Source organism: Melospiza melodia, chromosome Z (genome assembly GCF_035770615.1).
Source record: "Melospiza melodia melodia isolate bMelMel2 chromosome Z, bMelMel2.pri, whole genome shotgun sequence".
NCBI classification, from domain to species: domain Eukaryota; kingdom Metazoa; phylum Chordata; class Aves; order Passeriformes; family Passerellidae; genus Melospiza; species Melospiza melodia.
In genome coordinates this window covers 46691672-46704464 of record NC_086226.1, presented here as the reverse complement: position 1 = coordinate 46704464, position 12793 = coordinate 46691672, and the positions used below count along the sequence as shown (strand labels likewise).

The 12793-nt window shown below is 36.7% G+C and overlaps 1 protein-coding gene across 20 annotated transcripts in view; it reads left to right on the top strand.

The window, feature by feature from the left end:
• PTPRD (protein tyrosine phosphatase receptor type D) overlaps window positions 1-12793 on the top strand; it is a 1164217-nt gene that overhangs the window by 1027553 nt on the left and 123871 nt on the right. For all 20 annotated transcript variants that reach the window (XM_063180610.1, XM_063180611.1, XM_063180604.1 and 17 more), the window contains 4 exons: window positions 1809-2078; window positions 2794-3375; window positions 10469-10602; window positions 10944-11088. In XM_063180610.1, the coding sequence (XP_063036680.1) occupies window positions 1809-2078; window positions 2794-3375; window positions 10469-10602; window positions 10944-11088 (1131 nt within the window). The remainder of the gene's footprint in view (window positions 1-1808; window positions 2079-2793; window positions 3376-10468; window positions 10603-10943; window positions 11089-12793) is intronic.

Below are 12793 nucleotides of genomic sequence, written 5' to 3'. Positions count from 1 at the left end.
TTTCTTCCCTTTTAATTTCTTGTTCATACTGATGCCTGCTTTTCAAGGAATGGTTTCAGTAGTTGCTTTTCCAAATAGCCCACGCATGAGGACTAAACTCTCCTTTGTCTATAAGGATTTTGTGCAATACAAGAAGTTGCTCATTGCTTGCTGTTTGCTTTGTGTGGCCTCTGTGAACTGGCCGTTTACGGATGTTTTGCTCTCTGCTTGTTCCCCTTCTGCCTGTCATTCACTCATGAGGCCATTGCAGTAAGCCCCTTCTGAATCCATAGAGGATCACGGAAATTTAATCAAGCCTGGAGGAAAGGTTTCAGATTAATATAGTTTCCCTGTTGATTTTTTGGGGTTTTTTTTTGTTTTCAAACTCACTTATAGTCTTATTTTACTTGTAACTTTTTTGCTGAATTAAAACTGTGTTTAATGATTAGCCTCTATTAAGGCCAAATAAATACAGTTTCGAGTACACCATCCAATGAAAGGCCTAAATACAAGCCTACCTCTCTCAGCTACCTCTGTCACTTCCACCTCCTACACACATGTGCACACCACTGAGAATATTTGAAGCAGGAACACTGATCTGTTATTGCCTGGTAATTTTCTCGGTGTTGTGTTTGTTTAAATATTAACTACTCTGTTAGTGAAATGTCCTGCTATGTGTTTAAGGTTGCCACCCCTTTCTATCAATACAGAAATGTCTAATATTATTAATCCTTATTTTGCTTTCCCTAAACTGTGAGCATAGTGGAATCCTGAATGTTAAATATTCTGCTATTTCCCCAGTCGCTCTTCCTAGCAGTTGCTTTTTAACCACCTAAATTTAATCTAAGTTCCTTCTCCCTCAAATGCTATGCTCCTCTTAAACTCCTGTATCTGTCAGCCTATCCTATTTCCATCGCTTTCAAGTTTCTTTTCCTCACCCAATGGGTTTTTTGTGTTGTTTTCTCTCTGCAGTTTTTACTCAGACATTTCCCTAAGCATGATTCTCTACAGTTTCTGTCATTTGCTTGCCTGCATGACCAAATCCAGTACTTTGTACTGGCTTTGCCTAGTTTCTTTCTGTGACTCTGTCTCTTTTTCTATCTGTCTCTCTCTCTCAATATATATATGTATATGTATATTTATATACATTTGTATATATGTATACATATGTGTGTATATATATATATATATATATATATTTGAATCTGTGCGCAATTCTATATTTTTTCTATGTTTGTTTCAGTGTTAGTGTGAGGTCTTGAGGCTGCATCTACTTTGAGTCTGAAAGCAAATGAAATTGCACTTTCAATTTATTCTAGGCAGTGTGTTCCAGGACTGTGATGTGACGATGTGGCGTAGCACATTTATTCACATCAACTGGAAGCATGCAGCATTGAAGTTGGTGATCAACTCAAGCATGCTGTTGACCTTCCAGTTTTCTTCTGTGCATATATATATGTATCAGCATAAAAAAAATGCATATATATATGTGCGCTTGTGTGTGTGCGTGCACGTGTGCGTGTATATCTTTTGCATGGTGTTTGTGTATTGTTAGTATGTAGTTAGTTACATGTGGGGCCCTAGCAGGTCTGAATCAGCCTTTGTATGAATGTGCCTAATAATATCCTCAAATAAATACAGAATAAATCATACTGTGTGCAGACAAAATTCTTGTTTAATCTCTTATTTCTCTTATATATATATTTTCTGGCAGACTGGAATAAACGCTAAAATAATAAATTGTGTCTGTACACTGCATGCTGTCCTTATGCAAGACTCAGTTTCCTTTTTTGTATATGTTATTACCTTTTTTTTGTGTTTTGTTCCAGTTCGAAGGGTCCCACCGAGGTTCTCTATACCCCCAACAAATCATGAGATCATGCCTGGCGGGAGCGTAAATATCACCTGTGTTGCGGTGGGATCACCAATGCCATATGTGAAATGGATGCTAGGAGCAGAAGATTTGACACCTGAGGATGATATGCCAATAGGGAGAAACGTCCTTGAGCTTAATGATGTCAGACAGTCTGCAAACTATACTTGCGTTGCTATGTCTACCCTTGGTGTTATAGAAGCAATAGCGCAGATAACTGTCAAAGGTATATCTCAAGCACATTTATTTGGACACAGTTCTGTCTTCTGTTTCATTCGTTCTGAGCAAACATATTACACTGAAAGGTCTAAATGCCACTTGCCCTCTTAAATCAAGAGGGTGAATCTTCTAACCACTCACTAGCATAAGACAAAATACAGGTTCAGACAGCAGTAATAATCACTAAATGAATAATTAATATTTATTAAAATAAGTTAGTCATAATTTTCCATTATTCTTCTGTGTCTAGCTCGCAGCCTTCATTTCAGTTAAAGAAATTATCTTGAAATGTTGTGTTTCTTTATCAACAGCAGGAACCTTTGAGAACCAGTCATGTGATTTTTAGAATTGCTGGGTGTCCAAGTATCATATTCACTGAGTAATTGAAAACAAGAGGTTCAAAAAATATCTGAAAATTCAGTTGTAATTGTGAATTGCCTTTCTATAAGATTCCTCTTCTGGTTATGGATTTATTACAAAAGTCAGTATCATTAATTCATGACAAATTAACTGCATTGGTCAGAACGTGAAGATTTTCCAATAGATTTTGGAGGAAATCGTAATTAACAAAAGCTTGCTCTGAACAGATTACTCCTTCTTTCCATTTTGTCTTCCCGTTTATTTTTGTTTTGTTCTTAGTTACTGTTTGTATGCTTTTTTATTCTAATAAAGAATGTCTACTGTACATAGTGCTAACTGTATTTTTTGTTATGTGTATTTAGCCTTACCCAAACCTCCTGGAACACCTGTGGTGACAGAAAGCACAGCAACTAGCATAACGTTGACTTGGGATTCTGGAAACCCTGAGCCAGTTTCGTACTACATAATCCAACACAAACCCAAAAACTCAGAGGAGCCATATAAAGAAATTGATGGGGTGGCCACAACACGTTACAGCGTGGCTGGCCTAAGCCCATATTCAGAGTACGAATTTCGGGTAGTTGCTGTAAATAACATTGGGCGAGGGCCCCCCAGCGAGCCTGTGTCAACAAGGACTTCAGAGCAAGCACCTTCAAGTGCTCCCCGCAATGTACAGGCCCGTATGCTGAGCTCCACCACCATTCTGGTACAGTGGGAAGAGCCCGAGGAACCTAATGGGCAAATTCAAGGTTACAGAGTTTATTACACCATGGACCCCACTCAACATGTCAACAGTTGGATGAAGCACAATGTGGCTGACAGCCATATTACCACTATTGGGAATCTGGTACCCCAGAAAACATACTCTGTGAAGGTTCTTGCTTTTACTTCTGTTGGGGATGGACCACTTTCTAGTGACATTCAAGTCATCACTCAAACAGGAGGTAAGCTAGCAATGAGCAAAATTTGTGAGAGAGAATTTCAGTTTAAAATGTTGCAAAAAAACTACCCCCCAGGTATAGCCAGTTTACTCAGGCAGTTTTTGCAGATGACCTTTCTCAATTCCACAGTGGAGGTTATCTTTTCAGAGTGGAAATTACCCCATCATGCTTTCTTTTCTCACCAATGACAAGAACTTTATCTGCAGTGGAACTGAAATCTCAGGGAGACCTTCATTCTGGAGGAGGCCAAATCTTACGGCTTTTGTTTGGCAATGCTCTGTGCACTAAACCTACTTCTCAGTAATTATTTATAGCTTGTTTTGAGATGTTAGTTGTGGGTTTTGGTGGGTTTTCTTCAGGCGACATGCAGTTCTCCTATGCCGAACCACTTTAGGGAATGTTGCTTTTGGAAATTTGAAATGTATGTGTACTGCATATGTATTCAAATAGTTGGTAAAGATTCTGAGAACACAGAAAACATGAGAGCAATAAATACAACAAATCTTTGTGTACGTTCAAGCAAGTAGGTTTGTACACTTTGGATTTATAAGTCAAATCAAAGCTGCCCCAACAAAATGCATACCATAGGGTCACTATTTTTTCTGGTTTATGTTTGCAGTTAGGTTCTTTTGTTTCTGTTCAAGAACTTTTAGGTCCATGAATTAGTTTTACTAGTAAAGGACAAGCAAGCACAGTAAAAAATGTGGCAGAAAAGTTTTTATGAAATCTAAAGTGAGAAGCTCTGGTAGAGTTACACTGCACAAAGTGTTTTATTGTAGCAATAAGAAATAAAAGGTCCTTTTGTCTAGCAGTTTAGAGAAGGCTGTATGAAGTACTACTGTGGGTCAGTGATTTCCTAGAAATATATAATAGTACTTGAATTTTTTAGTACAGGAAAGTTTCCTGTTGCAGAATTTAGCATCCCTCCAATTCTTAAAAACAGATCTCTAAAGTATAACTGTAGACAGTTATGTTTCATCCACTTTCTACTTCTGCATTTTACCAACATGCATTTAATAACGACAGAAATTGATGTATTGTCCTGGAATCATTCTAGGTGTTGTGTTGCACTAAGATCTAGATGTTACCCTTTGCAGTATCTCAGCTAAGTTACAAAGTTACGAAATTTGCACATGCAATTGTCAATATATGCACCACAGTTTACTTTTGGCATTTGAAACCATTTTCAGAGAGCTGGTTTTTATATTGACATCTGACTTCTGATTGAATCCACATTCATGAGGCTTTTCCAGAAGAAGGTTTAGCGAGCTCCTTATCTGTATTTTCACTCTCAGCTGCAAACCTCTTAGATTAGCAAGTGTCTGACAGTGGCTTCCTCAGTGAAGGATGAAGGAATCAAAATAATGAGCACTGAGGCTCAGCTGGACTGGCCCAAGTTACATTACTTTCTGAGGTCACTTCAGAGAAGTAAGCATGCCCATCTGTTTCTGATTACTGTTGCAATCTGAAGAAATTACAACAACATTAACAGTGCTGGACTGTTTCTCAGTACATTATTTCAGTGTTTAATTGTGACTATATTAAAGAAATTGAAAGAAAACAAAGAATGGGGCATACAGGAAGCATATTTAAGCACTGATATTTTTACTTTAAATACAGATATTTTAAGTCGTAAAAGAGATAGAAAATACAAAAGTCTAGTGAACTTTTCCAGTTCAGGGCATGGTTAAAAACTAGGATTTGCCCATTTCTCTATCCAGTATTTTCTCTTCAGCGAACATCATAGAAAAAAATGCCCTCCTTGCCCTTCTTTTCCAATTTGCTTTTATGTACATCTGAATATGATTGTTTTAGTTAAAATCTTTCAAGATTAAACACATTCCAAATATTAAAGCGAATATAAAGTGCCATTTAAGGTCAGGGAAAATGGATTTAATGGAAACATTTTAAAAGAGTTAAGGTAGGAATGGGATGCTGATTACATTTGCTTGATTTTATTTTAAACAAATAAGCCTGCCATTATATATATATATTTAGCTTAACCCTCACTTTGGGGATATTAGAGCATATGTAAAAGAAAATGTTGCTGACAAGTGTGACTTACAGGCTCTATTAGATGGGTCAGAGTTTTCCTGCCTTTAAGTGTATTCTGATCTTTGGAGAGAGATTATAAAAATGACTAATTTGTTCTTAAAAATAGTGTTCAGAGGAATTGTTATTTTTTTAGTATAGCAGAATTACTCTTTTGAAATGGGTGTATGAATGGCTTCTTTCTTTGCAGATCAGCTGAAACTCTGCTGGTAGTGAAATTTAGATTTTTACTTAAAATATTGACTGGGAGCATGTAGTTTGAAGGGAAGTGAAGGATATATTTTTCAGACAACCAGACACTGAAAAAAAACCCCAAAAATTTCAGTTGTGGTGTTCAGTATTTTTCTTAAGCATTTGAAGGCAAAGCCATGTCATATTGCCAGTTGTTTTCAGCAGGGCTTTCTTTATGGTAAAAAGACCCAATTTTAACAGATTCTGTAATCAGAAAAGAGCTGTGGAGCTGAGCCTTTTGAGTAAAAGGAAACCAATTCCAAAATTTAAGAAAACCTTTACTCCACATTTTGGGCCAAAGGATTAAAATCTGTTCAGGATGGAGTCAGGATTGGTCTGTTACATAGGTTAATTGACTTACCAAATTTTAGAATAAAGGAAGATTGATATAACTTTTAGGGTGATACTTCTTTTGGTTTTGTTTTTGTTTCTGTTTTTGTTCCTGTTCTTGGTCTTGGTCTTGGTCTTGTTCCTGTTTTTGTTTTTTTTTTACTTTGTTAGAAAACAAAATTTGTTTGCATCCAGTTTAGCTGCTCAGGACGCACTTTTCATAACTCCTTTCTGGGCTTAAACTGGTTGTAAGAAACATCATTTATTCTGTGTGTACCAAGAAAATTTGGAGTTTTGAACTGCCTCAGTTTGGGTATTCATTTAATTTTTAACCTGCAAAGAGAGGAGAGCTAGTAAAGGAATTAAGTGAATCTTGTTTTTCTTCTGAGCTTAGATAGAAAGACAGGAGAGAGTACACAAGGTCTATTGGATAGTGAATTACTGGAAAAAGAGCTAGGGGAAAAAATTAATAAATATTCAAGGAAGTGAATGTGTACCTGTTAGCATATGTTTCAGTGGAAAAAATTTAAAACACAAAACATATTAGTTTTAAATGAAGGATTCTCCATTATTTGAAAACTGAGGTTTATTATAATTATTAAAGGGTAATGCTCTGAACCTAGGAAGAAGGACAGTAATGAGAAGCTCAAGTATCTGACTTGCAGGGCGCATAAATGGAGCCTTAGATTCAACAAAATTAATGTTTCTGGAGCTCTTGTGGTAAAAGAAGATTAGAAGTTCAGAGAAGGAGTTGGTAGCAAGGAAGTACTGTTCTGAAGTAGTGTTGTAGTAAGCTAGCTACTTTACCAGATAATTAATTTTTTTTCATGAGCACATGGATGGGGAGACCTGATGTCTCTCAAACCCCGTAGTCCTAGCCTGCTGTCTTTTGCAGCATTTCATGAAATGGACTTCCACATGAAAAGAGTTGAGAGCATGTACCTAGAAACTCAGAAAGCAAGAAAGCAGGTGGGAGAAATTTAGGGTTGACAGGAACCTCTGGAGATCATCCAGTCCAACTCCTCTGCCAAGGTAGGGTCACCTGGAGCAGGTGACAGAGGAAGATGGCCAGGTGAGTTTTGAGTGTCTCCAGAGAGGGAAACACCACAACCTGCCTGGGCAGCCTGTTCCAGTGCTCTGCCACCCTCTATATGAGGAAGCTCTTCCTCAGGTTGAGGAGAAATTTCTTGTGGTTTAATATATGGCCACTTCATCATCCTCTCTGTGGGCACCACTGGAAAGAATCTGGCCTCATCCTTGTGGCATCCCCTTTTGAGATACCTACATATATTGATGCTGAGGTGGGGTATAGGATAGCTTTTTAACTGACTTGTATTTTAAAACTTCCCTCAAGGGACATTTGTTCCCTCAAGGGACGTTTCTGGTCAGGTAGAAAAGACTATTTCAGCTTTTGAATAACTCCCCTACTATCAATGCACAGGTAACTTTTGTTAAGTGTTGTAGTCTCTATTTTACTTCATTGAAATGCTAACAAGATGAGTTCAGTAATGAGAATCTTAGCTTCACACACTGATAATTTATCTCTTCACGTTGTTCTTTAGTCATTTAGACAGGACCAGGTGGACTCTGTCTTTAAGACTCTCTGACACATTTATTTTATTCTCAGGGCTCCCACTATGTCAGTTAGAGATAATATTTGAAAAAAGTGATTTATGGATTTCTGACTATTTTTCAGATAATATACTATGCTTTTTTAAAATCTGAAATGTATAGTAGTTAATTATTTTGAGTGCGGTGGTTCTTTGTTTGATACTGCAAACCTCAGGTATCTTCAGACTCATTAGAAGAGATTATTTCAGTTGTAGCAGAGACAGGGAGAACACAGTGCACATATTATTTTGTATGTTACACAGTGCACTTTTTATTTTGTATGTTAGCCATTTTATTTTTTAATTATATTCTATTAGGACTTGTTTTTCAAAAAATATGTATATTGTTTACAAAGCAAAAACTCTGGAGCACAGTAGGTCTTCAGTTGTAAAAGTTCCTCTGTAGAGTTTCACGTTTCTTTCAGAGAAATCAGAAGCATAAACTCTTGGTCCCTTTAGGTTTCCTACTGATTGCAAATTCTCTTGATCAATCTATCGTCCTTTGCAAAGCTGGTTTCTTATTGAACTCATTGAGTTTTACTTTGGCACTGGGTTCATACCAGAGCTTATTGGCAATAAGGTGTGTTTGGTTTCTGTTATTTTGGTTTTGTTTTCTTTCTTTGTCATCTTCTCTTATCTGTTTGGAGCAATGCAGACTTCCCTGTCACCTTTTTCTTCTGTCAGTGTTTACAGCATCAGAGTTGTCTTAACGGTGTTTAAAAAATCCAAGGGGAGATTAAATTTGAAAGCAAGATATTATTTTGACAAACAGCATTTGAAAAAGTCCGGTCAGCTTGTATTATAAAATGATTGAGAATTGCAGACCCAAGATGACAAAGGGTTCGAGCTTTTCTAAAAGGAATACTTGGAGAGTGAGGGTCTTAAAACATGTAGAGAGTCAGGAAATACCCTTAGTTCTCCATCTGCTGCCATATTTATCACAACAGATGGTACCAGCTTTCATATGAGTCACTGACTGATCATTTACTATTACTGCCTGGCTGTGTTCTACAGTTCACGTATCCATACATTAAGCACAGATCATAGCATTACAGGACAACCAGGCTGGCAGGATGATTATCTGAGGAGGTGTCCAGCCACAGCCACTGCCCAGAGCAGGCTCAGCTCTGGGGTCAGACTGAGCTTCTTAGGGCTTCACCCACTTGATGTGTAAAACGTCCCAGGGCTGGTATGGTCCAACCTCCTTAGGCCCTGGCTGCATTTCTGCATTTTCCTGAGCCTCACATGTTTTCAGCTTGTGCCACTGCCTCGCACCTGCCACACTCTCTGAAGAGCCTGGCTACATCTCTTCCACTCCTTCTGTCACTGCTGGGCGTGCTGTTGAGAGCCGTCCGTTCTCCCAGCTGGACCATTGCCAGCCCTGCAGCCTGTCCTTGCAAAATTAGAATCTGTCACAAACACTTAGTTGATGTTTCCTCTAATGGCTCCCCATGCTTTGGGATCATTTCCTCTTTGCACTTTGCAGGACCCAGGCAGTGTTCTCTTTTGAGACCAGACACCTTTTAGAAAAACATCTAATTAGTCCTGTCCTTTTTTATTCCTGTTAAAGAGTTGGTCTCCTGTCTCTCTCTCATTGATTAATAAAGTCCATTCAGGAGCTGGAAGAATATGCAACTCATGTATAAAGGTTCTATTTGTTGAAAGCTAGATATCAAATCTGCACCAGAATACCTAAGGGCAGTGTTCTCCTCAAATTGGTATTCTGTAGAAGTCTGGGGAAGATAAAAATGAAAACACCAAATTATTTTAACAGTTAACTCTCTGAAGTTTTTAGGTCTTTTACTGTATTAAAAGAACATACTTGTAATGCTGTCTTAGAATTCTGATAAATGTTTGTGAAACCATCATTATTGTCACATCCTACTTCTTACACCTCTTCTCAGTGTGTTATAAGAAGTACATCTATTTATTTTTCCCCTGAAAAAATGAGAGCATCTCACATTTTATTCTTGAACAGCTAGAAATGCTGTGGAAAACTGTTTCATGCCTTATCAATGGCACTGTTAATTGGAAGTAATGTTTTAGAACTTGGGTGCCAAAACTATTGTACACAATCCAATGATATAGTTATGTTTTCCTGTCTTTTCATAGTCAACCTTATAATTTGCTTCACATTTGAAAAAGCAAATTAGGATAACATTTAGTGTGGATAATTCCTGTGACCATTGCACAAGATACAGCCACAGAGAATGTTATTGACTAGTGCAGTCAAAAGTGCATTATGTTTCTTGCAATTAGAAAGTGTTGTCGCTCTATTCTTATATTCTTATTATACCAGTCATTAAGGGTGGAAATACTTCACTTAATGAGAAATTAGCTGAATGTCTCTTCAGTAGGTTATAACTACTTCAGGTTAAACAAGCGGGTTTTTTATGAGGATATCATCTTAAAGACCAGGATGTGTTTACTGTCTTTCATTTATGAGCTGAGAAAAAAAATGTAATGTCTGGAAATGCATGTAAGAGTTTTAACACTTTATTCTAGACTATTTCAGCTAATCATGTGTTGTATTAGCTTTTTCTCATACAGCACATATATATGGATGTATATATTTGCCATTTCACATATAGGTTATTAGATTGGTGGTATTCATCACCAGACATCTCTTCAATTATATTTCAGTTCGTTTGTTTGAAATCCTTGATAATTTTTAACAGGTGAATTAAATGTATCATTTTACTTTTTCTGTGCTTAGATAATTTTGTTTCATAGTTCTGTGAATACATTTGTTTAAGTTCAGTAAGATAAATAAAATTGATATTGCATGCCATATTCGGATAACGTTTTAAAACATTTGAAAATATTGAAGTATCCAAGTAAATAATTGGCAACACTGCTCAACTTTTCTTTAGTACCTGGTCAACCATTGAACTTCAAAGCAGAACCTGAGTCTGAAACGAGCATACTGCTTTCCTGGACACCTCCACGGTCTGATACCATTTCCAGCTATGAACTGGTTTACAAAGATGGAGAGCATGGGGAGGAAGTAAGTGGCAAGATTGTACATCTTTTAAGTCATCCTTAATAAGTTGGACATAAAATACAGCAATGGTTTAAATTTCATATTTTAGTAACTTATTTCAGTGAAAATGCTTTGATATTTAGGTTTGTTAAGCTGAGCAGTTAGCCTGGTGACAGACTTAACGTGTGTAAACAGGAGAAAATGTTCAGTTTTGGTTTTGTTTAGTTTGGTTTTGTTCTGCTTTATTTTCTTGAATTTTATTTTTTTCTCTGTGGTTTTATCCCAGTACAAAAGCATACAGGCAACATAGGGAAATCAGAGTCTCTGAATACTAATCAAGACATTCCCTTATAATCTACATTTAGCAACGGGTTTCCACTGAACCTACTACATCGTATCGCCTGCAAGGCTTAAGGCCAAACAGCCTGTACTTGTTCCGCCTAGCTGCACGGTCTCCTCAAGGCCTGGGTGCCTCAACAGCAGAAATCTCAGCCAGAACCATGCAGTCAAGTAGGTGTCTTTCCTTTAAATATTTATTCTCTTTGTTTCTATTAATCTCAGTAGCCCAGGTAGACAGAAACAGAGAAAAAAGCAAAATATAATATTCATGTGGCTTGATACAGCAAAAGAATGCTTAAAATATGAAGTTCTGAGGTGTATCAACTTCATATATGAGTGGCTTTTACATAGTTTCAAAAAGCAACCCAAATAAACTTGTGCCTAAGGAGGCAATATAATGTTGGCATAAGGAAATTTTATTTTATAATAAGGTGAAATGTTGTATCATGCAGTAGGTGTACATTAATAGAAGTCCTTAGCCAATAGAGTTCCACCTTCCTACTCTGCACACTTCTTAGGTTGTCTCTGCAGCATCTCCCTAAAGTGCAAACATTTGTATCAAAAAAGTGCAAAGAAGTGGATCAGGTGGAATACTTCAGACTGTAACAGATATTTCTTACCAACTCTTCTGTAGTATCTTATTCTGATTTTGTTAAATTTTCTTAATCTAGGCTTTTTATGATGTTCAGTCACTTCTACCTTGGGATATAAAAATTTGTCAGGAACTTGTATATTCATCTTAAAACATTTAAATTAAGACTTAACTAAAACAATCAGCTATGATGTCCAGAAGGACTATTCTTGCCTGAGAAGTTAGGTTTTCCTGACAGTTTGCATTACAGTGTGTAATTGAAAAACTTAGTACAATGCTATTTGTATTTGTTTTAAATTAAATTTCCTGTTCTTAAAGTAAGATAATTCAAAACAGAAAATTCAGTTTCTCAGTTGACATTAGTCTTTTTATTTTGCAGTCATGACAGGTGATTGCACTATCATTCCTTGTTAGTGTTATGTATTAATATCAATTAGTGTGACTGGAGACACAGTGCGGCTCACCTTTAAGCAAAGCTAAATTTGTTTCTGAAGCATTTCTAGGGCACTTGGACTAAGCACAAAAAAGCACATGTAACACAGTTAGTTTTAGATATAGTGGCAAGGCAATTTTTCAGTTTAGTAATTCAGAATGAATAATTTGATTAAGAAATAGGTATATATTTATTCTGGGATCCATTTCAACATTTAGAGTGGTCATTATCCTTTATTGAGTGAAGATTGCTTAGACTGCATACAAAACAAACATCTAGGAGCCAAGGCTCTATGTTCCTTATATAAGCACATTGCTGTTTTCTCTTATTGCATATAAGAATATGTTATGTTTATCTCAGCCTCGTGTCTTCAGATAGTAGCAAAATCCAGTTGATTTCAGTGGTCAGATCCAAGTTATTTGCTGCAAAGATGACATTTGTTTTTTAAAAATGTGCAGTTAAGAAAAATATATATGCGTTGATAAAACTGGTTAAAGTAAGCCTTCAAATTAGCCTCAGTTACATAAGTGCAATATTTTGCATTTTCAGAGTATAATGGATTAAAAATTAATAAACTTCTGTGATTTTATTAGCAATATTCACCAGAGTGTGCCACTGCCTTTCATCTTTGTATCAGAGGGAGATGCTGCAGGGATTTATTTCTTTTTTGTAAGACCCTTAAGGGACATTTTACATGTGTTTCACTTCCTGCACAAGTTAATGGTAGAAAGGGATCCATTTCTTTTGAGTAGCTGAGTACTGAATTAGTCTATAAAAATAACCCAAAAAGTGTTAATTCTCATCTGCTCTTCCCTCCACCTCCTCTACTTAATTGAAATTCTAGTAAATTC